Source organism: Saimiri boliviensis, chromosome 5 (genome assembly GCF_048565385.1).
Source record: "Saimiri boliviensis isolate mSaiBol1 chromosome 5, mSaiBol1.pri, whole genome shotgun sequence".
Classification (NCBI taxonomy): Eukaryota; Metazoa; Chordata; class Mammalia; order Primates; family Cebidae; genus Saimiri; species Saimiri boliviensis.
Genome location: NC_133453.1, coordinates 114,745,658 through 114,770,097, shown reverse-complemented (window position 1 = coordinate 114,770,097; position 24,440 = coordinate 114,745,658). Strand labels below are relative to the sequence as shown.

The 24,440-nt window shown below is 40.5% G+C and overlaps 1 protein-coding gene across 16 annotated transcripts in view; it reads right to left on the bottom strand.

Annotated features, from left to right (window-relative positions):
* Positions 1-24,440, bottom strand: part of CLASP1 (cytoplasmic linker associated protein 1) — a 285,245-nt gene that overhangs the window by 26,081 nt on the left and 234,724 nt on the right. For 9 of the 16 annotated variants that reach the window (XM_074399836.1, XM_039479906.2, XM_074399842.1 and 6 more), the window contains 5 exons: positions 18,113-18,256; positions 17,469-17,575; positions 7,702-7,852; positions 3,782-4,025; positions 1,315-1,505 (listed from right to left, as the gene is read on the bottom strand). In XM_074399836.1, the coding sequence (XP_074255937.1) occupies positions 1,315-1,505; positions 3,782-4,025; positions 7,702-7,852; positions 17,469-17,575; positions 18,113-18,256 (837 nt within the window). Of the gene's footprint in view, positions 1-1,314; positions 1,506-2,111; positions 2,202-3,781; positions 4,026-7,701; positions 7,853-12,432; positions 12,550-17,468; positions 17,576-18,112; positions 18,257-21,924; positions 22,027-24,440 lie in introns of all 16 variants that reach the window. The other 7 variants (XM_074399834.1, XM_074399835.1, XM_074399845.1 and 4 more) reach the window with 4 other exon arrangements.

The following is a 24,440-nucleotide window of genomic DNA, read 5'->3' as shown; positions in this document are numbered from 1 at the left end:
TATTCTGACCTTCCATGTGATGAGATCACTGGCTGTGTGTACATGTCTCGAGTTGGTTAAGGCCAGAGTCATGCATCTGGAGGAAAGCCATTCCAAACAGACTCCTAATCTCAATAAAAAAGAATGGCGTTTACATCAAAGGGAGCCAGAAAGTACATCCTGATTCTTTGTCACTCATCTGTACAATTCACACACTAATACACCATCTACCTGTCCTATATATGACATCACTTTATCTCCCAACAGAGCCGACAAGGCATAACTGCCTTACAAGCCAACACTTTGTCTTTTTTTTTTTTTTTTTTAAAGTAAAACAGAGTACTTACTACCATTTTTCTATCTTTACTTATCCCTAAACCAAACCATTAATCCAAAGCATCAGAAAGCTATCTAAGTCACCATGGCATGGCATGCAGCAGCCTTCCTGTCACTTGGCTGCCATGCAAGTCCCCTCTAGCTTGCCCTGGGCATGGCCTGTCACCTCCTGGCAATCCTCCCCATCTCTCTCTTCCAGCTCCTCACCACAGCACTCTCTTCTCATTTCTGCTGGCCTACACAAAGCCAATTTGGACAGATAAGGTTTTTCTTGCAGAAGTTTAATTCTGGCAATTCCCAGCATCTATTCCTATCTCCATATAAGGCATCAGCTCCAAAGGTGAGAGAACGCAGGACATTGACTAGATTATTCCCCCTTTTAAGAGTTCTAAATGTGCCATATGCAAATCACAGATCAGACCAGGCATGTCACAAATACCTAGTTTGTCACATTCAAATGTTCCAGCATGACGAAGCTTTTTTAAAATTAATAATACAAAAGTCAGAATCATACTTCTGGAAACTGTCACTTGATTGATTAAAATTATTGGAACTGCGAACATAAGTAAGGGGGAACTAAGATGGAATTTCATGGAATGTAGCATTTAATTGGGTCTTTAAAAAAATGAAACTTTTTCTCAATTACACAGGAAACAAAAATGAAACTCACACAAAAAAGTGCATCCTAAAAGACCACATTCTATGCTAATGAAGTTTTAAGAAATTCTGTGTTAAAGCAACTAGATGCAGGAATGACGTTCCCTCAACTACCATAAACCCAGCTGCAGACTACGCACATACGCCAAGAAGTTTGTTGCTGATAAAACACTACCTTACTAAACGTGCTCAGAAAATATGTGAAAAATGAACAAATACATGTTTTGATGTAAACAGTAAGCACAACCCGGAAAGTAAAGCTGGAGCCAACCCCAGTGAGAAAAGGACACCGTGACCCCATTACATGGAAAGGGACAAGCTAAGGCCAAACCAGCATCTCACGTCTTTGTCTCCAAGGGTCTCCAGCAGCAGGAGCAGAATGGTCTTGAAGTGCTCCTCCCAGACGCCAAGGCTGTCTTCCCGTGTGATTTTGAGCAGCTCCAGCAGGGCTCCTTTCCGTTCCTCCACCCGCTCGTTGTGGTTGGACAGCTCTTTCAGAAGGTCAGCCACCAGGTCAGAATGGTCGATGGGCACTGGTGAGACACACCAGACATACATTACCTCGTGAGGAAATACCCGGCACAGGGGCTCCCTCAGTGGTGCCCAGCGATCCTTCTCTTCCCGCCTCATCTCCCAGAGGCAATGCCTCCTTCACCGTTCCCCTCCCGCCCTCCACCCTGCTTTGCTGTCCGGCCTCAGCCTACACACCCTCAGCCAACCTTTTCACCAAGTTCACTGTGAAAGCAGAGGTGCGAGACCAGCTGTCCAGCACCAACAGTCAATGTCTTCACCCTTCCTTACTATCTTTTTCCTTCTACTTCAGACAAGAGCAATGCCTGTATCTGCCAAAGGAGGGCCTCAACCCTCTTATTTTCCAAAACTCTCTCCCACTGCCATGGTCCTGAGTCAGCCCCACCACTGGACAGCCTCTTACCAGGGTCCAATCCACTCCTGTACACGTACACACATTCTCCTCAAGGCCTCCTCACCATCACATCTGATTATCATCCATTCCCTTCTCAAATGTCTACAGCTTAGGAACCAGCATGGTGAACAAATACCAATCAAGGTGTCTGGACTACTGGTGGACTATCTACGTGGAGAGTAAAAACTGGCCCAAGATGACTCAACATAGTTACCTGTAGGGCTGTGAACACGGTTTCTATGGCAGAAAGGCACATCCTTTCTCCTCCATGTTCTTTTAAGAAACCTCAACTCTGAATATTCAACTTTAAATAGAGAGGATGGAAAAACAAACAAATCAGACAAGTTATTAGGAACTACTTAAATGTGTATTTGCATATTTCTTTAATTTATAAGATTGGGTCGCAAACACACAAGAAAGTCTGAAATGATAAAGAACTCGGTCATTTCCTCCTGCCTTTTTCTTTAAGTGTTTTAGCACACAGTTGGTGAATAAACAACACTGTCATTTCTACCTTAATTGAGATCTATAAAGGAGAAGGTAAATAATTCTATAAGCAATGAAAACAAATAGTCCACTTCTCCCAGGAAGTGCCAGTCACTACAAACACTATACCCTATTAGCTTACTGCCCAGTAAACAGATGTGTGGGCAGAGTTTGAGATACTGCCCACCAGCATATAAGCAATTAATAGCCAAGTGATTAGGCTTTTAATCCCTACAGCCATTTCCGCTTTCGGACAGTTAGAGAACTTCTCTCCTGGCTTAGCATTCTCCTACTGTCTGATCCTTGCAAGCGATCAGCTTTCTTTTCTTTGTGCCCCCACTGGATCTGGCATCTGCCTCCAGCACAGGCATTCTCTGGTACTAGTGTGACCACTATCAGTCTGCTCCCCTGACAGACCCTGAGCTCTCTGAGGCCAGGGACCGTGTCTCATTTACCTCGGTCCTTGGCAACCCATACACTTCATGACATACAGTAGGCCCTCAGTGAACGTTAACTATTTAGAATTCTAATATAGGTTCTAATTTAATGATTCATTCAAACTTGAGAAATAAAATAGGCTTCAAAATAATTTTTTAAAAGCGCTATCAAATTGAAATAAACCAAATCATGTAACATGAGAGGTGAAAAAGTAGATAAAAATACCATTGTACCATGTACAAAAATACATATTCATCATTCACTGATTTATTCAATAATAGACACTGGTCTTAACACAGGAGCCAGAAAGCAAGCAGACTAGCTCTGCTTCTGCTCCATAATTCCTGTGTTACATGCTTATGCTACATTTTGGGAAAATCCTTTTGACCCAACACATAGCTTGGCACCACACATGATAATGCATGTGCTCAGTGTATGTCAGACCCCTGCCTCCCAAATGCAGCATGGAGTTCAGCACAGCTCCAGGGAGAGCTGCTTACAAAGCCGGTGTGAGAGGAGAGGGAAGCCTTGGAGCAGTGCTTCAGGATCTCACTCCACAGCTCGGGAGATGGGACGCGCAGGCCCAAGGCCTTCATGAAGGCTGAGCCCATGTTCGCCATCCTGTTTGCTCCTCCAGCCCTTGACTGCCTGGGTCCTGAGTCCTGCAGCGAAGCTTCCCTGAGGGTAGAGGTAGCCTTTCCTCATGCACAGCTGCTCGTATCACGGGTGACTGCTTGTTTCCTCACTGCCCCGCGACCTGAGCTCTTGCTCACTGTCGTGTCCCCCGTGCCCAGCACCAGGTAGAGATGCAGTAAGGAGTGCCTGAACAAATGACTAAGCAGGAAGAACAGACCCAGCGTCTCCATTTACATCTGACCAGTGGGCCTGCTGCTGGCCAGACAGGAGGGAGCACATGGGAAGCATTTCTGGATGGGGACAGTTAAGCAAAGAGGCACCAACCGTCTCGAAGCTGCTCCATGTCATCATCAAACACAGCCTCCTTCAGGGCGGTCTTGTCGTAGGTGTTGATGGCATCTGAGTAGGGGTACGGGTTGTACTCTCGCGCCCGCGGCCCCGGGAAGGCACGCGGAGGCTGGGTGTTGAGTAGCGAGGTCTTGTTATCCAGAGCTGTTCGGCCTCCTTCTACCTCGCTGCCCCCCCGGCCCTCAGTGGCAGGAGAGGCAGCGCCCCCATCGCGGGACACCTGGAGCACAGCACACTGTCAGTTCCCTTCTAGGACTTGTAATGGACATTTCCTTTGAATGCTCAGAAATATTAGGAGGACCAGAGATTTTCACTTGAAATATGTACAGCCAGTGGCAAAAAGACAGCTATTAGTATTCCAATGTAAAAACACCAAATCCATAAACTACCGTAAAAGGAACAACAGGCCTGCATTTCCATCTAGTCTTTTTTATTTATTTATTTATTTATTTGGTATTTTTTTTTTCTTTTTGTTAAATTGCATTTTAGGTTTTGGGGTACATGTGAAGAACTTGCAAGATAGATGCATAGGTACACACATGGCAGTGTGATGTGCTGCCTTCCTCCCCTTCACCTGTACCTGGCATTTCTCCCCATGCTCTCTCTCCCCAACTCCCCACCCCCACTGTCCCTCCCCCACTTCCTCCCAACGGACCCCAGTGTGTAGTGCTCCCCTCCCTGTGTCCATGTGTTCTCATTGTTCAACACTCGCCTATGAGTGAGAACATGCGGTGTTTGATTTTCTGCTCATGTCAGTTTGCTGAGAATGATGGTTTCCAGGTTCATCCATGTCCCTACAAAGGACACGAACTCATCGTTTTTGATGGCTGTGTAATATTCCATGGTGTATATGTGCCACATTTTCCCTGTCCAGTCTATCATCGATGGGCATTTGGGTTGGTTCCAGTTCAAATCTGCTTTACTTTATAAACGGGTGATTCACTTTACCAAGATGTCTTCTGAGGGATACCATGCAACTCAGAAGGACCCTGAGAAGGAAAGCCTGTCCACTCACACCACTGCTCTCAAGGACCACACTAACAATCGGGGCTTCTCACTGCAGCCCTCCCCCAAATTAATTCCTTGTATTATGTGTATTCGCGCCCAGTGCTGGGCCCCAATGCTTCACAATCTCCTGTGACAGGGAACCCTGCACTTCGTAGGCAGATCATTCTTCTCTCAGATATTTCTAATTCAGAGTTGTTATGCTGGATCAAAGAACAGGTCTTAAGTATTTTCCGAATTTTGTTTTTTTTCCCTAGTATATTCTGAATGTTGTCTTCAACAAGTTCAACCGCTGGCCCTCTAACTGGCCCCTTGCATTGGTATTGACCCCTTCACTCTTAGGGTCCTCTCCTACGGGGCAAACCACTGGTCTAACCCCTTTGCAAGTGGCACTGTAGCCCAGCAGGTGTGGGCTGGCTGCTGGCAACAGGCCCAGATTGCTTTCCTCATCCCAGACATCTGACTACCCGACAATGGTGGAAACATTCCAGGCAGCCAGAACATGTTGGTGATTCCTATGGCAACATTTTTACTTGTGCTGATGACAAGATACATTTCTCTCATTTTGTGCTAATGCATTTACACTTTTTTCCAGTTGTGGAAAAGTAGATGTAACATATCATTTTAATAATTTATAATTCAGTGACATTCAATACATTAATGATGTTGTGTAACCATCACCACCATGTATACCCCAAAACTTCCTCATCATCCTCAACAAAAACCCTGCACCCTCATCCCTCTCCCTTTTTCTGCAACCCCTGATAACCTTTCTCATACTTGTCTCTCACAATCTGCCTATGGTAGGCACCTCAGGTAAGTGGAATTGCTGAGCACATTCCACTGTGTGTATATACACCACATTTTGTTGACCTGTTCACCTGCTGATGGGCACTTGGGTTGCTTTCATTTTTTGGGTCTTGTGAATAATGCTGCTATGAAACACTGGTGCACAAATATCTGTTTAAGTCCCTGCTTTCAATTCTTTTGGATTTGTATCTAACGGAGGTGCTGGGATGTGTTTGGTTTTTAACACCCACAAACACAATTTTATATTAATTTAATTAAGATGTAAAAAGTAGTTCTTTAGAGAAGTATGAGAACTGACTAATACAACATCCTCCCTAGGCACCACAACTAGCCACAGGTCTCCTGGATGCTGAACCTGTGCTTATCTGTCTGCCTCTCCCATGACACTGGAGCTCCCAGAAAGCCATGGTGGTGTTTGGTTCGACTCACCATTTTTATCACATCATGAAACAAAACTAGGTCCAGAACGAGCAAAAGCAAACTGAGAAAAAAGGCACTTAACATTCCTTGACAAGATAGCTGAGGGCTACTCTTTTGAAATTTTATAAAATTAATTACCTTGGGCCTTTCAATACTATTTTATGGTAATTAGCAAAAAGACAAAAAACAACAAAGATGAGGGTGTAGAGAAAAGGAAATTCTTATATACCGTTGGTGAGAAAGTACATTAGTATAGCCATTATGGAAAACAGTATAGTGGTTTCTCGAAAACCTAAAAATGGAACTACCAAACAACCAACAATTCCACTACTGGGAATTTATCCAAAGAAAAGGAAATCAGTGTATCAAAGAGATGCCTACACGTGTACCTCATGTTTATTATGGCACGGTTCACAATAGCCAAGATAAGGAATCAATCTAAGTGTACATCAACAAGTGAAGGCAGAAAGAGAATGTGGCATATATACACAATGGAATACTATTCAGCCATAAAAAGAAATGAAAGGCTATCATTCACAGCGACACGGATGAACCAGAGGACATTATGTTAAGTGAAATAAGTCAGGCACATTAAGATCAATATCTTATGTTCTCACTCATTTATGGTAACTAATAAGTGTTGAGCTCATAGAACTAGTGAGTAGAAGTATGGTTACTAGAGGCTGGGAAAGGTGGGCTTGGGGAGGAAAAGAGGCTGGTTAATAGCTACAAAATTACAGCTAGGTAAGAGAAATAAGTCCTAATGCTCTATAGCAGGAGTCCCTAACCCCCAGGCCATAGACTGGTGTTGGTCTGTGGCCTGTTAGGAACTGGGCTGCATAGCAGGAAGTGAGCAGCAGGCAAGTGAGTGAAGCTTCATCTTCCTGAGAGCCACTCCCCATGCTTCACATCACTGCCTGAGCTCCACCTCCTGTCAGATTAGTGGCAGCATTAAGTTCTCACAGGAGCGTCAACTCTATTGTGAACTGTGCATGCCAAGGATCTAGGTTGTGTGTTCCTTATGAGAGTCTAATGCCTGATGATCTGTCACTGTCTCCCATCACCCCCAGACAGGACCGTCTTTGTTGCAGGAAAACAAGCCCAGCACTCTCACTGATTGTACATCACAGTGAGTTGTATAATTATTTCATTATATATTACAATGTAGTAATAATAGAAATAGAGTATACAATAAATGTAATGTGCTTAAATCATCTGCAAACCATATTCTGGCCCCCAGCCCGGTCTGTGGAAAAATTACCTTCCACAAAACTAGTCCCTGGTGCCAAAAAGGTCGGGGACTGCTGCTCTATAGTGCTGTGGGGTAAATACAGTTAACAACAGTTTATTGTATAATTCTAAAACACTAGAAGAGAGAATTTTTCAATGTTCCCAACATAAAGAAATGATAAATGAGCTGATGGATGTGCTAATTACCTTGATTTGATTATTATACATTCTATACATTATCAAAATATCACTTTGTGTCCCATAAATGTGTACAATTATTACATGTCAACTAAAACTAAAAGGAAAACATTATTCTAACTACAGGATAAAAATAATGATGAAGTTGAGTAATCGTGATGGTCAGTGTTCAGAAGTCTCAGTATCTATCATCTAACTAATACAGAGTTATCTCTTAGTCTAGGGATACTTACAATATCACATTCCTTTTTGCCATCTCGTTTAATTGGCTCATTCAGATCTTCTTGGCTTCGAAAACTAAACTTTTCAATGGCTTCTGTAACTCCACGTAGAGAACTATAGATTTCTTCAGAGTTCAGGTTCTCTGTATCATAGTCCAGCATGCTAAAGATCAAAAATATTTATTTCTTAAAATGAGGCATATACATAGAACTGAGATACGGGCGTAAGTTACTTCCAGTAATTTACAGAGTAAAACATATTTATAGTTTTGTTCATTGGGTGATTTGGAATGAAAGGAAGACATCTTTATTAGAGTACCACCACTGGACAATTACACATCCTCCTTGTCAAATCTGCCAAACACATTACATCAGCACTCAATAAAAACCAGTGGAAAACAACAGTAACCACGAGAATGCAGGAACTCAAAGAGTGACACTGGTGACTGAAGGCACGAGGTAATGAAAAGTGGAAAAATAACTTTCTTATTTTGAAGATGAAAAAAAGGAGTTTGGTTGTTACTGGTCTCAAATGTACAAACTTAGGAGGAATGGGCAGTTGGAAATAAAGTTAGTAGTACAAACAAATTTCAAAGGAGCAAAGTAAATGACCTCACAAGACTAGGCTATACTCCCAGGTATTCAATCCAGAAAACAAATAAAACCCTAGTAAAAACAAAAACAAAAACAAAAACAAAACAAGCTTAGACTCAAAGTCAGATCCACCCTACGAACAGGCCCAGAAAGTCTAACTCTCACATCATCTCACTCAGGAGCTTGCTGTGAATATCAGACTCTTCTACATGCTTCTATTTGGAGTTTTGTATTAAAGCAGATTTTATAAAAAGTCACATTCCTGGATGGATATCTAAAAATCCTCATAAAAGCAAGAAATATTTGTTATTCATGGGAAAGTGTTATCAACTGCTGTCTTTATAGACACTGGGCAGAGCAAAACATGAAGTGCAAAAACCAAACAATCCTTTTTGGTGCACTGTAGTTTGCAACAAGTGCCTTTTAGATGTCTAGAAAGTGCACTGACAGGGAGAATCCTGAGAACAAAAACCATTTTAAGAATATAAAAGAAAAGCATGGGATGGACATATCAGCATAAAGCAAGCAAAACATGAAACAACAGTCAACCAAGGGCAAGTTTAAAAAAAGAAATCTTAGTTTTAATGTCACTTATTTCAAGAAAGTTTCAAGAGAAAATAAGATGAGTTCATCTAATTTAACTTTCAAAAAGTGCTGAACTATACTGAGGATTGCTAGAGACACACAAAGAATCTTTGGCTATACATAAGTAAGCATGCAACATTGTTTAAGGACTAAAGAAAAGCAATCTTCCTGTTCTTCAAAAGAGTAACAACCGTAGAAACTAAGTACCCTTCCTACAAGCAACACAACCAATCCCTTACATTCCTAAAGTGAGTTTCCTGTCATGTAAAAATGAGGAACATTTACTAAGTACTCTTCCTTGAGTACTCTGCCTTTAAACAAAAAAAGTGTGGGCAGATGAGCAAGGTAAGATTTGGAGAGCTCTCACTTGGAAGTGGCCAGATCTCTACTGGCTTGATGTTGCAATGATCCAAGTGTTTTCTAGGGCTGGTGCTGGTAGGTTCTAGAGCCCAAGAGCTGACCACACTCTCCAAGATGGGAGCTATTTGTCTAAAATTGTAAATATGGCCCAGATAAAATCCACCTTTCCTGATGAATGAAAGAAAATACACAACCCAACTGTATTTGGAGAGTTCACAAAAAAACATTTCAACTCAAAGATTGACTTGAGCATCAAACAAAAAGAAATAGAACAGGTTTGCTGTTGAAATTCCAGGTCTATAACTGACAGGAGGTATAATAAAAAACCTGAACAGAATTTAAGATCTTAACCTCTTCTACCTTCACAAGGCTGTCTGTCAAAAAGGCAACACTCCTTAGATGAGAGGAAGGCATGACCGAGGGGCCAGAGGCTCCCCTCCTCCTTCTGAGAATATCACAATACAAGGCATTTATACATCTGGCCAGTACACTTATTTTTTATATATAAAGACTGAGTATTATGACTCAAACAAAAAATATATATACAACATGTTAAAAAAAAAAAAAAAGCCTTAAAATACTTTTAATCACAACAACCAAAAATAACAGCATAGCCCATGCAAAAGAAAAAAAATCCAAAAAACTGAATGATGGGATGAACAAGAGGAAGTCTGGCGGAACGTTCAAGTTTTTTAAGGGATGTCACAATATTATTTTCCATTATGTCGCTTCAGATAATGTCAGCTTTCAGATAATTCATCTCATTATTCTTAATCTGAACTTTCTTAAAAATTATTTCATTTCAGTTCACATCACTTCACTCTTACAATAGCCTCTTTTATTTTTAAAATAGGAAAATAAAGGATTCTGCCAGGTAATTTCCTTTTTCTCACTTTCAATTAATTAACCAACTCCCACTCCCAATTCAGGAGCACCATTTGCGGAACCAAGAACAATCGAAGGTGTCTTCTTTTATCTTTTAGACTTACTAGCTTGACGTTTGAAGTATCTCCTTGGTACGAAGCTAAAACTGTGAGCTCCAGGTGAGAGACATTAACTGTTTACCTCTAACAGGAAATGGACCATGCTACTTTCTTTGCTATCTTTATGTTGTAGCTTGATTTGTATTTTTCCAAATCAGTAACTGTTAAGTTCTCACTTACAGGAAAAAGAACTTCCCATGAAAGCCATCATCAGGGAGGGTAGATAATGTGTCCTCACAAGCAGTATATAAGGGAGCAGCACAGCATGACAGCCTTAGAAGCTGACTGAGAAGAGACCTGGGGAAACCTCAATCTGCATCTGCCGCCATAGCCTGTCTTGTTTTAGCCCTGAGACAACTCCAGGACATACTCATAGGGTTAAAGGTCAGGCTCTGGTCACCAGTAAACACTCTGGTTAGACTCCAGAAGGGCTCCTGTAGGGTATTTAAGATTAGGGAGAATTGCTTAATCAGTCAATAGTCACTGCCTTAAGGTTAGGCCATGCCACCCAACATGGAAGCTCAATGTAGCCCTGGGCTTGCCCACTGAAGGATCCATGGTGTGGGTAGGGAGGAGAGCATGGGGTCAGAAGAGAGAAACTGGAGAGAGAAGTCTGCCTTCTTTGTCATTTTGTAGGGAAAGGATACAATGCATAGAATAAGGACAGTCATTCCTTGTTATGGAATCAACAGGATTTCGGCACAGAAGAAAGAGACAGACATATAGATTCCCTCTTAGTTTTATGTAACCAATAGGTTTTCTAAATGTAAAAGTCTCTAGTCAACTATCTCTGCCTCCAATGGGCAAAAGAAGTTGTAAGTATGTGCTAAGCATTCTCTTTTAATGAGTTAGGTTGACATGTATCGTGTATATACGTGAAAGGCGATCTTAGAAATGGGATGTGGTCTGGAGGGCAAACTTGATGGCTGGCTGGTGGAGAAGCTGAGTGTCCATGAGAGGACGCAGATCAACATACTGGGAGATAGTCAACCAATTGATCTTACACTTGGAGGAACAGCTAACCTTAAAGAAAAAGAAAGACAAAGGAGTGGCCTGCTTTGTTAAAATTAAAGACAGTAGCCATCTCCTCATCTGCTTGCCCTTGTGTATCTAGAAACATTCATCGCAGGGTTCTCTGTACATTTTAGAAGTGGCTTTCAGAGGTGTAACAGCTTCACAAGGAAGGTGTTGCTAACATATTTCATTTACTGGTTTTGGCTTCACTAAGTAGATTATTTGTATTCCACAAAAGGCAATGCAAATCTGCACAAAAGCTATATACGAAGCATTTCAAAAGTAACAGGCCATTTTTTTTTTAAACCCTTTTTCTATCACACCCTCTATCATAGAGGGTAGAAACTCATCTCACAAAGCACAATGACAGCTGTACTGCCTGGTGCTCTAACAGGTTTCTAGGGAAGAGATTATCTGATCTCTGGACCTTATAAAAAGCACCTCCAAGAGACCCTGAAACAGACATGTGCAGTACTATGTGGACTGTTCTTTGTACCACAGATTTACCATCTGTCAGCATCTGAGGGAAGCCCACCCCTTCTCCAGACTCATAACACTGTTGCATAACACCAGTGTCCACGATGCCACACTCAGCATCAACTGTGGGGGTGTGTGAGGTGACTGACAGTTCTTCTTAGAGGCAGAACATCCTCAGTGAGCTGTTAACAGTTACCCTGCCTCTTGGGGATTCCTCTCTGGATCTGTATGCTCAGACTACTCCCATATGACAGTATGTTAGGAAAGAAATCAACTATATATAGTCAATAGCATGGCTGAGAGTGACAAGTGTGGTTTGGGAAAGAGTAGGTCTCTTTGGCTTCTCAGGTGAATGCCGTCTGCACTTGAGATGCATGCTAAGTAAACTACTCCCACTGATGCCCACGCTGACCTCACAGCAATTCCTGAACCCCTTCTGGGTCCTGAGCACTGCACTGTGCAGAAAGGCCCACAACAATAGGTGGTGATGAATCTGGTCATGTTATCAAGGGTCATGTGTCTCTGTGACACAGCAGGAACCATACTTGTGAGATTTGGCAAAGACCACGCACCTGCTCACACTTCTCACCAAGGCTCTACTCCTGCTAGGTGACACCAAGGAAGGGACCACACTGGAGGCAGCTTAGAGGCTTTCCCAAAGACCTGAGACGACCTTGGAAATGCAATAATATTGTGACACCTCGGACAAGTTTGACAGGTAGCTTGTTACCTGGGAGAGTAAGAGCGCCTGAGAGCCTTGTGGGAGGGAGCGGTGGGGATGGAGTTAGGCTGAGAAAAGGGAGGTGGGTGCTTCGCTAAGCCGTCGGCACTCCAACCCCATAACCGACTGCAGTGATCAGAAGAGGAAAATCAGAGAGAGAAATACAAAAAGCAAAGGGGAGGGGAGGAGGAAAGCACTACACTGTAAGTGTCTTAGTCTCCTCTTTCCTTGACAAAGTTCTATTAAAATTAATCAGAGCAAAATTAGCACTTCATCATACAGAGAAAAGAACAAATTTTGTTTTACAATTTGGTCCTCTATGAGACCACTTTATTCTTTCCCCTCCCAACCATGGAATGTGTTTACTACTTAAAATCACATGTGTGTCTATGTGTAAGGGTCTATGTCTATTGTGTGTATGTGTGAGTATGAGAGGGTGTGTGTATCTGCATGCACTGGGATGGACGTAACAAGCATGATAGACAAGAAAATATGGATGCTCATCTTCAGATAACTAACTCATCAGTTATTTTAGAAAGAACCAAAGAAGAATCATGGGGCCTCGATTCAAAGGGGACCAGAGGGACTCCAGCAGGAAGACTCAGAAACTGAGCTACTCTGCTCAGAGCACTCCAGCGTGGAGCAGTGCATTCTCTGAGGCTGTGATCCAGTTGGATGGCATTCAGAGACAGCACAGCTGTTTCGTTCTGAAACAACAGCAGCACTACTAGAGGGCCAGCGTGTTAAGTCTCAGCTGGCCAGCTCAGAGTACAGGGTCATAAAAACTAAATCCTTCTGCTCATATCACCTAGTATGAGAACTGAAACTTTTAGGGGAACGCAAGTATTCATCCTCCCTTCACAAATGTCACTGGGTGCCTGGGCTTGCAGAGGCCCTGAAGGAAGGTTCTAACAACTGCTGCAATTCAAACAGATGGAGAAAGAGACTGGGAAAGTGGGGAGCTGGGCTGGCTGGTGATGGGGGTAAGGCCGCGGGTAGAGACCATGGCATCAGCACCAGGCACCTACAGAGCAGCCCTGCCTGCCACTGGCATGCACTGGTGTCCCTACAGCAGAAGCTCTGCATGCTAGTCTCCCCTGAGCACAGGTATGGCCGTGCTTTATAAGGAAAGTAAGGTACTGAGACGTGAAGTCACTGCGGTACAGAGGCCTAAAGACACACTGGCCTCTGTGGAGCACACACTGGGTTGCACATGGGGGCACAGGAGGAATGCAGGTGACACCTCAGGCTGGGCTTCTGCTTGGGGAAGGCGCAGCAGACCCACCCACCTCTCAGTGTGCGGTGGGGTCACCCTGTTACGCGCCACTTTGATTCTATCCATACTCTGGATCCCCTGACAAGAGGATCACTAACAATTACTTCCTATTGCTAGGGACACATATGCTATTTACACAGGATCATCTGCTCTATGACATGTCTGCTGAGAACATATAACAGACTAGATTATTTCTGAAGCCCCTTGCAACTCTGTTTTTCATTTACCATAAAATCACGAGGTAAAATATAAATACGTCTTTCACAGTGAAAGAACCTAGCACATAGATCTCTTCTCCAAATACCAAGTAGTATTTGTGTATTTGTGGGTAATAGGTAGTTTATTCTTTCACACAGAAATGTAATGGAATGTTTTACAAAAGTTTCACCTATTATCTACAGCATTTCTACTACTACTGGGTTGATAAAAAAACGACTGCCTCACTGGTGAGATATATATATATATATATATATATATATATTAAAGACAGGGTCTCATTCTGTTGTCTAGACTGGCGTGCAGTGGCATGATGATGGCCCAATGCAGCCTCCCTGTCCTGGCTTAAGCAATCCTCCCACCTCAGCCTTCCAAGTAGCTGAGACCACAGGTATATGCCACCATGTCTGGCTAATTTTTATTCTTTGTAGAAACAGGGTGTCACTATGTTGCCCAGACTAGTCTCAAACTGCTGGGCTGAAGCAATCCCCCCATCTCGGCCTCCCAAAGTGCTGGGAGTACAGGCATCAGTCACCATGTCCAGCCACTAGTGACATTTTTTTAAAACTATCAGATTTATCATGTTAGAATGGTTTCTGATTCTCATCATGATCCAAGTATAGAATTTTTGGATTAAAAATGTTCATTTTGACAGTTAAAATAGACTGAAAACAGGCCAGGTGCAGTGGTTCACTGTATTAGTAATTCCAGCACTTTTGGAAGGCAGAGGCAGGCAGATCACCTCAGGTCAGGAGTTCGAGACTCCATCTCAACTAAAAATACAAAAAGTAGCCGGCCATGGTGGTGTGTGCCTGTAGTCCTGGCTACCTGGGAGGCTGAGGCATGAGAATTGCTTGAATCCAGGAGGCAGAGGTTGCAGTGAGCCGAGATCATGCCACTGCACTCCAGCCTGAGCAACAGAATAAGAATTGGTCTCAAAAAAAAAAAGAAAAAAAAGAAAAAAAATTGACTGAAAACAAATAACTGGTAATAGCTTTTCCCCTACAGAATAAAAAGCTAGCACTGTCTGATCAAGATAACTCAAAGGAATGGCAGGTCAAAGAAAATCAACACTTCAAGAGCAATGTTCAGAAAAATAGCTGAGATTATATACAACAGATCTGTCTACCTGTCTACAGTCTCCTTAGAATGAGGTAACTTAGTCAGTTCTATTTAGTGCAAGAATCCACATCTTCTATCATTTTCCTGTTAGAAAATACATAGCCTATTTGAATAGTTCTACTGACATGATAACATGAGGCAGTTTTTACCACTGCTAGACAGTTTCAGTTTCGAGAAAAATCATTTCTCCTGTGAGCTTCAATTGGCTAAGGCCATCATGCACTGAATGATGGCAAGTTTCAAAGAATTTTTTTCTACCAAAAAGAAACTACATAAGTAATTCCCTAAAGAAGAATTTGATAACAAGAAAATATTTAGACCACACATGAACTATTTAATATTGAAAAGAAATCTCTTCATTTCTTCTACTGATCTGTAACTATAACTAAAAATTAAATTGAGGCCAATTAAGAAGGAATAATGGCCTTGAAAAGCAAAATTTTTAACGATTTGAGGACCCATGAAGATTGACTTAGCCAGTTCTTAGCTCTGATAAATGATACTAATAGCCCTAGCAAGTTTTTACTTAGCTTAGTAGCACAAATAATAATAAAATGCTTAATTTGAGTTATACCTTTCCACTCATTACCTAAAGAATGTGGTACCCTAAGAATGCAGTAACTAAAAGATAAAATGTATGAACTATATACTATGGGAGAAAAGACTTCCCAATCAATGTTACATAAGTATCTCTTCTAGACAGAGACAACAATTTACAGAGAATTCAAGTTTTCCACAAAACTCTCTCCACTAGGAAAGATAATTTTATGATTTTACTGTCATCACTGGACCACCATATTCTTTAGATACAGATGGCAGCATAAGGAAAAAAAATGGCTGAACCTCAGTCACATCTGGGAAAGCCAAGCATATTTTCATTAGTCTCTGGTCTCAATTGCTTAACTGGGACAGCCTGCTGAAGTCAAGACAACACAGACCAAATCTGGAGACATAATATCATATTGTAGTCTACCTAAATATAGTGCAGAGGGACATTTGGGGGAGTAAACATAAGGGCAATTTAAACAGCAAGGTAAGATAGGTATAGAAAACAAACTGCAAACTTCTTATGTTCCAAAGTATTTTAAGAAAATGAGGAACTAGAAAACTTCAGTGATAAGGAAGAAGTGTGGGAGATTCTTGATCATTTAAAAAACTAAATATAAAAGCAATTATGTTTTTAGGTCTTCCTAGGAACGAAGTAACCATTAAGGGAAAAAAGTATGCTGTGGTATTTTCATTTCATTTTAAGATCTTGGTATCAGCACTCCTCAGGACAAAAGCTTCCTGGTTTGTATTGTTAGTGATCCCGAAGAGTTAGGCGTCTTGTAGTCAAACCGAGCATGTGTGCCCCTTTCTGGTTGAAACACTGGCTCTTTCCTAAAAATTCTGGCAACTGCTTTGAGTAGGGCCATGGGTAACTTCCAGCCCATGTGAGGGGTTCACTAAAGCGACCATGCAGACTTCTAAAAGCTCTGGTCAGATAGTGAAGTATTATCTAAAGATCCCAAGACAAAGCAGCTTCTCTCTCTCTCTTTTTTTTTTGAGACAGAGTCCCGCTCTGTCACTCAAGCTGGAGTGCAATGGCATGCTCTTGGCTCACCGCAACTTCCACCTCCTGGGTTCAAGCAATTCTGCCTCAGCCTCCCAAGTAGCTGGGATTACACGTGTGCACCACTACACCCGGCTAAATTTTGTATTTTTAAGTACAGACTGGGTTTCACCATGTTGGTCAGGCTGTTCTTGAACCCCTGACTTTGTGATCTGCCCGCCTCAGCCTCCCAAAGTGCTGGGATTACAGGTGTGAGCCACTGTGCCTGGCTAGTAGTTTCTCTTTTTAAGTCACTGCCTCAGCATCTGTAAGGTCATGGTGCCAACAAGAGTATGAAATGTTGATTCAATTTTAGTTCCCAGATTCTAAATCACAGTCTTTCAGAGCAGCATTTGGCTTCAAACATGATAGCAACTATGTTTAGAATGACCACTTGCTTGAAAAACTACCTGAGACTTGGTTTAACGGACTGTAACAAGTTTGCTTACATGACTAAATACCTTCAGGTTCTATCATTTGCAGAACAGGTAATGAGCTGGATTTTATGTAACATAGATTCTATGTAAAACAGTACTAAATGCAAACTTTTAGTTGAGGGTACTATTAGGGAATAGTGAGTGTTTAGAAGTACAAGAACCACAGAGAACACTCAACACACACCACTCATCTTACCACCACAGAAGATGGTAAGTTAAGATTTGCATAATCTTTGCATAAGATTATACAGTTACAATTTGAGTGAGGACTAAAACCCATGGTTCTTGATACTCAATATTCTTTTTTGTTACTTAGCTTAGTCTAAAAATTTAGAAATAGGCTGCACTGCAACTAAGTGCTTTAGTTTCTTTACTTCTGTGGAAAGTAAAGGAGTGTCCTTACCTTGGAGACAGACCCCCATGGGAACAGTTGGTGGGTGAGGTCAGGGGGCTGGTCCTGCTGCTGGTGTGTCGGGAGGGTGTCCGGCCAATCGTATTGCTTGGAGAGCCCTGAGGTGAAGCAGAATAGGCATCGTTGTTCAAGGGCTGTATATAGAATATTGCTCTATTCTTCCCTTGGTCTTTTAACCCACATGTAAATAAATGGGTAGAATCTGCCCAGAATGGTATTTTTTTTTTTTTTTTTTCCGGAATTGTAAGGCCAACTTTAAGTGCATATGAACCAAAAATGAATAATCATCATACAGGCACTCCTGGAGTCGAATGATCGATGTTGGTTGTGCTAGAGTGAAACACACAACTGAGAATTTGCATCTTTACAGTGTTGAAAAATAAGACCAACTCAGTGAATGAACGACTAATTGGATAACCTAGTGAAAATGCAGCTGAACAACCTAAGAAAAAAGGTTATACTTAAATATCAGATTCATTCATTCACTGGGCTTATGATGGCCCCATCCTCAGGATGCTTGACATTTACTAAAAGAGAACAAGGAACTGGGCTATTCCATTACAGTAGGTTCTAGGTAAGGGCTACACAGAGGTCACAGACATCATACAGGCACCAACCGTGACCAAAGTACTCACCACACTGGTGTTACTGGAATTCTTGAGGTGGTTATGCAGGAGTTTGGTGGCACCATCCTGGAATGTTTTTGGCAAGGCACCAAGTAACATGGTAAATTCAGGAGTATTCAATTCAAACAGAGAGATTAGCACAATTTGTGCTGCCTAGAAAAAGGAACCATGATTAATTTATATAATGTACAACAGTGGTCCTTCATCACAATGTTGAGTTAAAATTGTTTTTTAAAATATATTTTTATAAGTAAAATCACTAATAAGAGGGCATTCTAGGCATCAAAAACAAAAGGCATCTGAAGAAAGTATTGTCGATTTTAAGTAGTCTGACTTCAACCTGGAAAATAAACCCTGGCTTCATTTTAATGCCCTGGCCTTGGAATTCCACAGCATATTAATAATAAATTCCTAGAACTTTTCTTTTGTTGGATGGTACTAGGAAGGAAGCTGGTAAATGGGTAAATAAAACAAAAAAAAAATTTTTAAAGTTTAAGATTGATCTTACTTCAATAATTCAGAACTGAACAGGGACTTCAGTGTACCCTAAAAGCACAAATTTTCGAACATGCTGCATTAAGTTATCTTGAGAACTGCACTCCTCTTTACTAAGAAACACTAGAAAAAGAGTATAAATACCTCTGAAAAACTTCTACTTTTATACCTATAAGCCAAGGAGAGAGGGTTCTGAGAAGCAAACTGGACTTCAAAGGAGTCGACATTAAAAACGTGCTCTTCTGCCTTTTGGAAAATGTTCTATTTTCGTTTATTAATTGAGTCAACACACTGCAAGCCTGCTTGTAATGACTGTGGTAGTGAGGTAGGCAAAGCAATGAGCTGAAACAACAGTGGTCAATGAGACTCTGGCTTCTGGTAAGTGATGTGCTTTCTATAGATTTAGCAGCGGGCAATCTGAGCCTAAAGCACAATGCCTGAGAAATTAATTACAATAGTTTTGATTTACAAAAGCTAAGCCAAAAAAATTTTTAGCAAATACTAACTGGCATTTCTTATTAATTTCTAAGAGTCAAGAAAAAGACACAAAAAACCATTTCAGTTAATACAATCACCTCTTTATCATTTTTAACCACAAAGACTTTATGAACATAGTCTTTCCAAGGACTGTAATTTTTAAAATTGTGATAATTATTCAGAATTTTTTTCCATGACATAGAATATTACACAAAAATGTGCTTGCAGAGAGTTTTGGAATTAAACAACACAAAATATTTCAATGCTTTTGCAATGTTAAAATTAGTGATAGGTCCAGTTAGGACAAAAGTACTATTCTGTCCATGGAGAAGGAAAAGAAATCCAAAAACCCAAAGGTATTTAACCAAAAATAAGAATTACAAATTTGAAAATATAATCAAAAATTACTTAACATTTTGAAATCATTCATTAAGCACATTGGGCAAAAAAAGCACAATACCTTTTTCCCCTTTAATTTCAAATACAGTCATTAAAACAGCTTTTCCACCCAAATTAAATCGTAAGTGGTCAAAATATTTTTATGACATGGGCAAAAAGCATTATTGACTGTACTAAAATACATTTTTCTATATTTCATTTTCGAAACATTTTAAATAAATAATCTGAAGGAATCTTATTTCACCATCAATTTAATATACTATTAATTTGATATGTATATTTGTATAATAGAACAATTTCCAAAACTCATGCAAAGTAACCTGTGTATTTTTAAAAAAACATTGTATTAGGTGTTAGAAAAAAACAACGCATGCAGAAAAATAATGTACTACAAGGAGAAAGAAAGCAGCAGCCTAGAATTGTAGCAGGAAAAGCACATCAATGCCACCAAGTTAATTTAAAAGTACAGCCACTTAAATTTTGTTGATTGAAAATGGCATTTGAAAGTTATAAAATATATGATTGCATTCTTGAACAGTATTTTTTTTATGTGAAATGTGCCCCTGCCTTTATTTAAGAGACAATATTTCTTCCCAGAATGATGTTATCTAATGTCACAAGCTAACTTGAGGCTTTTCATGAAGCAAATTATAAACTTAGTAGCTTAAAGTGTTTCCAAAGTATAATCTTTTATTTTTAAATTTTTTTTTTCTTTATTTTTACTTTTTTTTTTTTTTTTTTTTTTTTTTTTTAAGACAGCGTTTCACCATGTTGGTCAGGCTGGTCTTGAATTCCCGACCTCAGGTGATCCGCCCGCCTTGGCCTCCAAAGTGCTTGGATTACAGGCGTGAGCCACCATGCCCGGCCAAGTATATCTTTTAAAATTAAGATCCAAGTTCTAGAAACTGGTAGAAAGTTTCATTTAAATATACATTAAAAAAAGAGAGCGAGATGGACGTCTCACTATGTTGCCCATGCTGGAGTGCAGCGGCTATTTACAGGTCCAATCACAGTGCACTGCAGCCTCGAATTCCTGTGCTCCAACTGATCCTACCGCCTCAGACTCTGGAGTAGTTGGGACTACAGGCATGCATCACAGTGCCCAGCCTAAGTATCTAATGTTTAAAAGATTTTATATCACAGTTTTACAAGAATTTAGACTGTTACGGTTTTCAAATATTTTGTTTCCAACGTTCTGAATTAGTGATAGTTTAAAATATGGAATCCAAGCAAGAGGAAAACTGGGTTATCTTTATCACTACCATCAATGATATGATCTCATTAAACAAGCAATTCCAGATATGGAACTAGGTTGGAGAGATGCATTTAGAAAAAGCCTGGGGCATCACTCACGTTCATTAGTGACTCAAAAAGTGGAGTATGCCATTGTTCTTGTCTGCCTATCTGCACTGTTGCCTTTGTAAGAGGCAAGACCATTAGGCAGCCAGATGAAATACTGAGTACTGCTGACATTTTCTAATGGGCAACCCTAGTGCAATTTATTTTAAGGTTCAAAGGCAACTTAAAATGAAATGATTCTCACACACATCCTCATTGAAGAATTTTTTTTTTTTTTTAAAGATAGGGTTTCACCATGATGGCCAGGCTGGTTTGGAACTTCTGACCTCAGGTGATCCACCCACCTCGGCCTCCCAAAGAGCTAGGATTACAGGCGTGAGCTACCACGCCTGGCCTCTCATTGAAGAATTTGAGGGGTGGAGTTTGTAAAAGGTTCTTCACATCTCACTGTTACTGTCTGAAGAGAACTCCCAGGGACATCAACTGTCTTGAATGTTGCACACCTTATAGCAGAAAGGAATTCTTCCTAGGAGATCAGGGCAAAATAACGCTTTGCCAAATACTTCAGTGTTCCTAATAATTTGGGAAAACGAAATTTGAGAGGAAAAGCAGTTTTCCGATTTATTAAACAACTCACTGTTCCCTTCATACTGTCACTAAAAATTGCTTCATAAAGACACCAAAGAGAATCTATTGCAAAACTGTCAGACATTTCTCATTTGGTATCTTTTTTTTTTTTTTTAAGTGATGGGGTCTCACTATGTTGCCTAGGCTCGAGTACAGTGGCTACTCACAGGCATGATCACTGTGCACTGCAGCCTTGAAAATCCTGCAATTCTCCTGCCTCAGACTACCAAGTAGCTGGGACTACAGGCATGTGCCACTGTGCCAGCCTACTATCTCTCCTTTTTATTCTTCTGTTAATACATGGTAGTTGTCGACACAAACATGGCTATTCCACCGAGAAGGTAGTTAATCATGAAGCACACCACCACTCAAACACTGACACACATATACACACATTCACACAGTATTAATTTTAGGTTTCTCAAAAGCTTCCCAGTGCCTTCTCAAGAGCAGCTGGTATTAATAATCTGAAAAGCAAACAGTGAAGTGTGCTGTTTGAAATTAGTACATAGTTTTCAATCTACCTGTTTACAACTTTCTTCCAAGTTTCCTTCTCCAGGCCCAGAGCAGGTTGAAGCTGACCTAGTGGGGAAATCCTCACCTACTCGACTACGCTGAAGCGAGGACTGGCAAACAGGAAAGGTGGGAGGATTGAATCAGAGAGAAGCAGAAAGTGCCTAACCATGGCAATCTGTTAGCTGTAAAAGCATTTGGCTTCTTAGATAAAATCAGTGAGACACACATGACTGAAAGTTAGGAAGAATCAGAATAATAACAGTAGCCACCAGTTTTAACCCTCAGTAATATCATTAGGTCTTTTACTTAATAATCCTGAAAGTAGTATTCTTGCTTCAGGTGATGAAATGGAAGACGTCAAAACAAGACTTGAAAGAGGCCAGGTGCCGCGGCTCATGCCTGTAATCCCAGCACTTTTGGAGGCCAAGGTGGGCAGATCACCCAAGGTAGGAGTTCGAGACCAGCCTGGCCAACATGGCGAAACCCCCATCTCTATTAAAATACAAAAATTAGCTGAGCGTGGTGGCACGTGTCTCTGATCCCAGCTACCCACGAGGCTGAGGGAGGAGAATCACCGGAACCCCAGAGGCGGAGGTTACAGTGAGCTGAGATCGTGTCACTGCACTCCAACCTGGGTGACAGAGCGAGATTCCATCTTAACAATAACAACAAAAAAGACTTGAAAGAGACTCACAGTCACAGTTAAGCTGAGAATCAGTTATTTGATAGTAAAATCCTTAGCTTTCAGAATAGAGGCATGCTGCCTTTATAATCATGTATTTTTTTAAAGTCAATTAGAAATCTTAACTTTTCAAGGCTATTTATATATTAATACTTCTCCCTGCTCTAGCCAACAGCATCTTTATAATTCTAGGTTTCTTTGCCATGCCTTCACTGCCCACACTTCTCAAAACAAGGTTTGGGGGCTCAATCTTTTGCTTCATTTGACAAAGAGAATCACATATAATAAGCAAACATACAGGCATTCTAAATTCCAAAATGTAAACATACAATTAAGCAGCAGAGGCAGAAATCAAATGGAGGTCAAACTCCAGAATCCACCTTCTTTCTCTCAGTAATATATTTTATTACCTTACGTCAACAAGGTACATTAAGAAAGGCTAGTGTACGTCTGCACAGTTACATCATACAACTAAACCACTCAGGTATCCCACAATGAGGAAATGGAAGAGTTGACTTTTAGAATAAAGCAGGGCAGTTACAGACTGGGCTGGGCTTTTTCATCTTGTCCAAACCAGTCTCAGTGAGGTAAGCACATCTCACTGGTGATTGTGTTTTGGTTTTAAAAACATCTTAACAATTTAAGCACCCCTCCCACCACAATGTAAAACACTACAACATACTGAGCTAAGAAGAAAAACAAAATATTTTAAAAAGCTAAAATCAATGAATTTGGGCTATATCAACTTGTATTCATCTAAAATGCTTCAAAAGTGCTTTCACAAATACAGTTGTATGGACTTAGAGAGTGAATTATGTTGTCTGAAAAAGTTCTCAGGTACTGTTTACATAAAATATTCTCTAGAGATGAGTCTGAGAATTTACTGTATACATTTCAGACTGGAGGGCTCTTCTGCATTTAGAATATAACCCTACCCTAAAACAATTAAAGCAGGACATTAACAGAACTTCATTTAAGAACACAACATGCTTTAAAAATGACCAAGATTTCCATAATCCCTGATAGAATGTTAAAAAACTCTGGAAATGAAGGATTAGGCAGAACAAAGTTTATTTATACAGACATGTATTTTACATTTAGTGTGTAAAATTATCTAGATAGGAATGGTCCTAGTTTTATTTTTATACAGCTTTAAAACGATAATGATAATTTTAGATCTTAGAACAGTGATATATACTATATCAAGATTTCTAAGTATTTTAATTTGTTTAGGCACTACATTCATTTTGACAATGCCTCAAGAACATCTCATATTCTTGGGTAAGGCAGCTACATCACTTAGAAAAGCAACTATATTTATAAATGTCCAATGGATGGTACATCAAAACAGGGAATTTAAATAAAAGTGAATATACCTCCAAAAAAGATTAATCTGCAGTGTCCTAATGTAGAGTTTGAGGACATCTATTTTAATACTATGCTATGATATGCCTATTTGAATCAAATAGTAATGCTTTACTAGTTAGTGTTGAATGCCTACTGAAAGCCAAATAGTTTAGAGACACAAACATCTTGGATGATTTAAAAAAAAAAAAAAAATCTAGAGGGTGCCAGAATATAGACATGCATCTGATAAGTAAGTTGAACCATATCACAATTTGCAGAGATAGGTAAAAAAGCTCCCTCCTAAAATAAGAGCGAGGGAATTATCAAGTAACTAGGAAGCCTTCTGCCAACCCACTAAAAGAGACACCAAAGCTCTGGTAGTCAAGACACTATGATGGTCCCCAAGATTCCCCAAAATGTATTATGCCCTATATAATCCCTCCCACCCTCAGAGTGAGTGGGACTCGTGAATATAATGGATATCACTTCCATGAT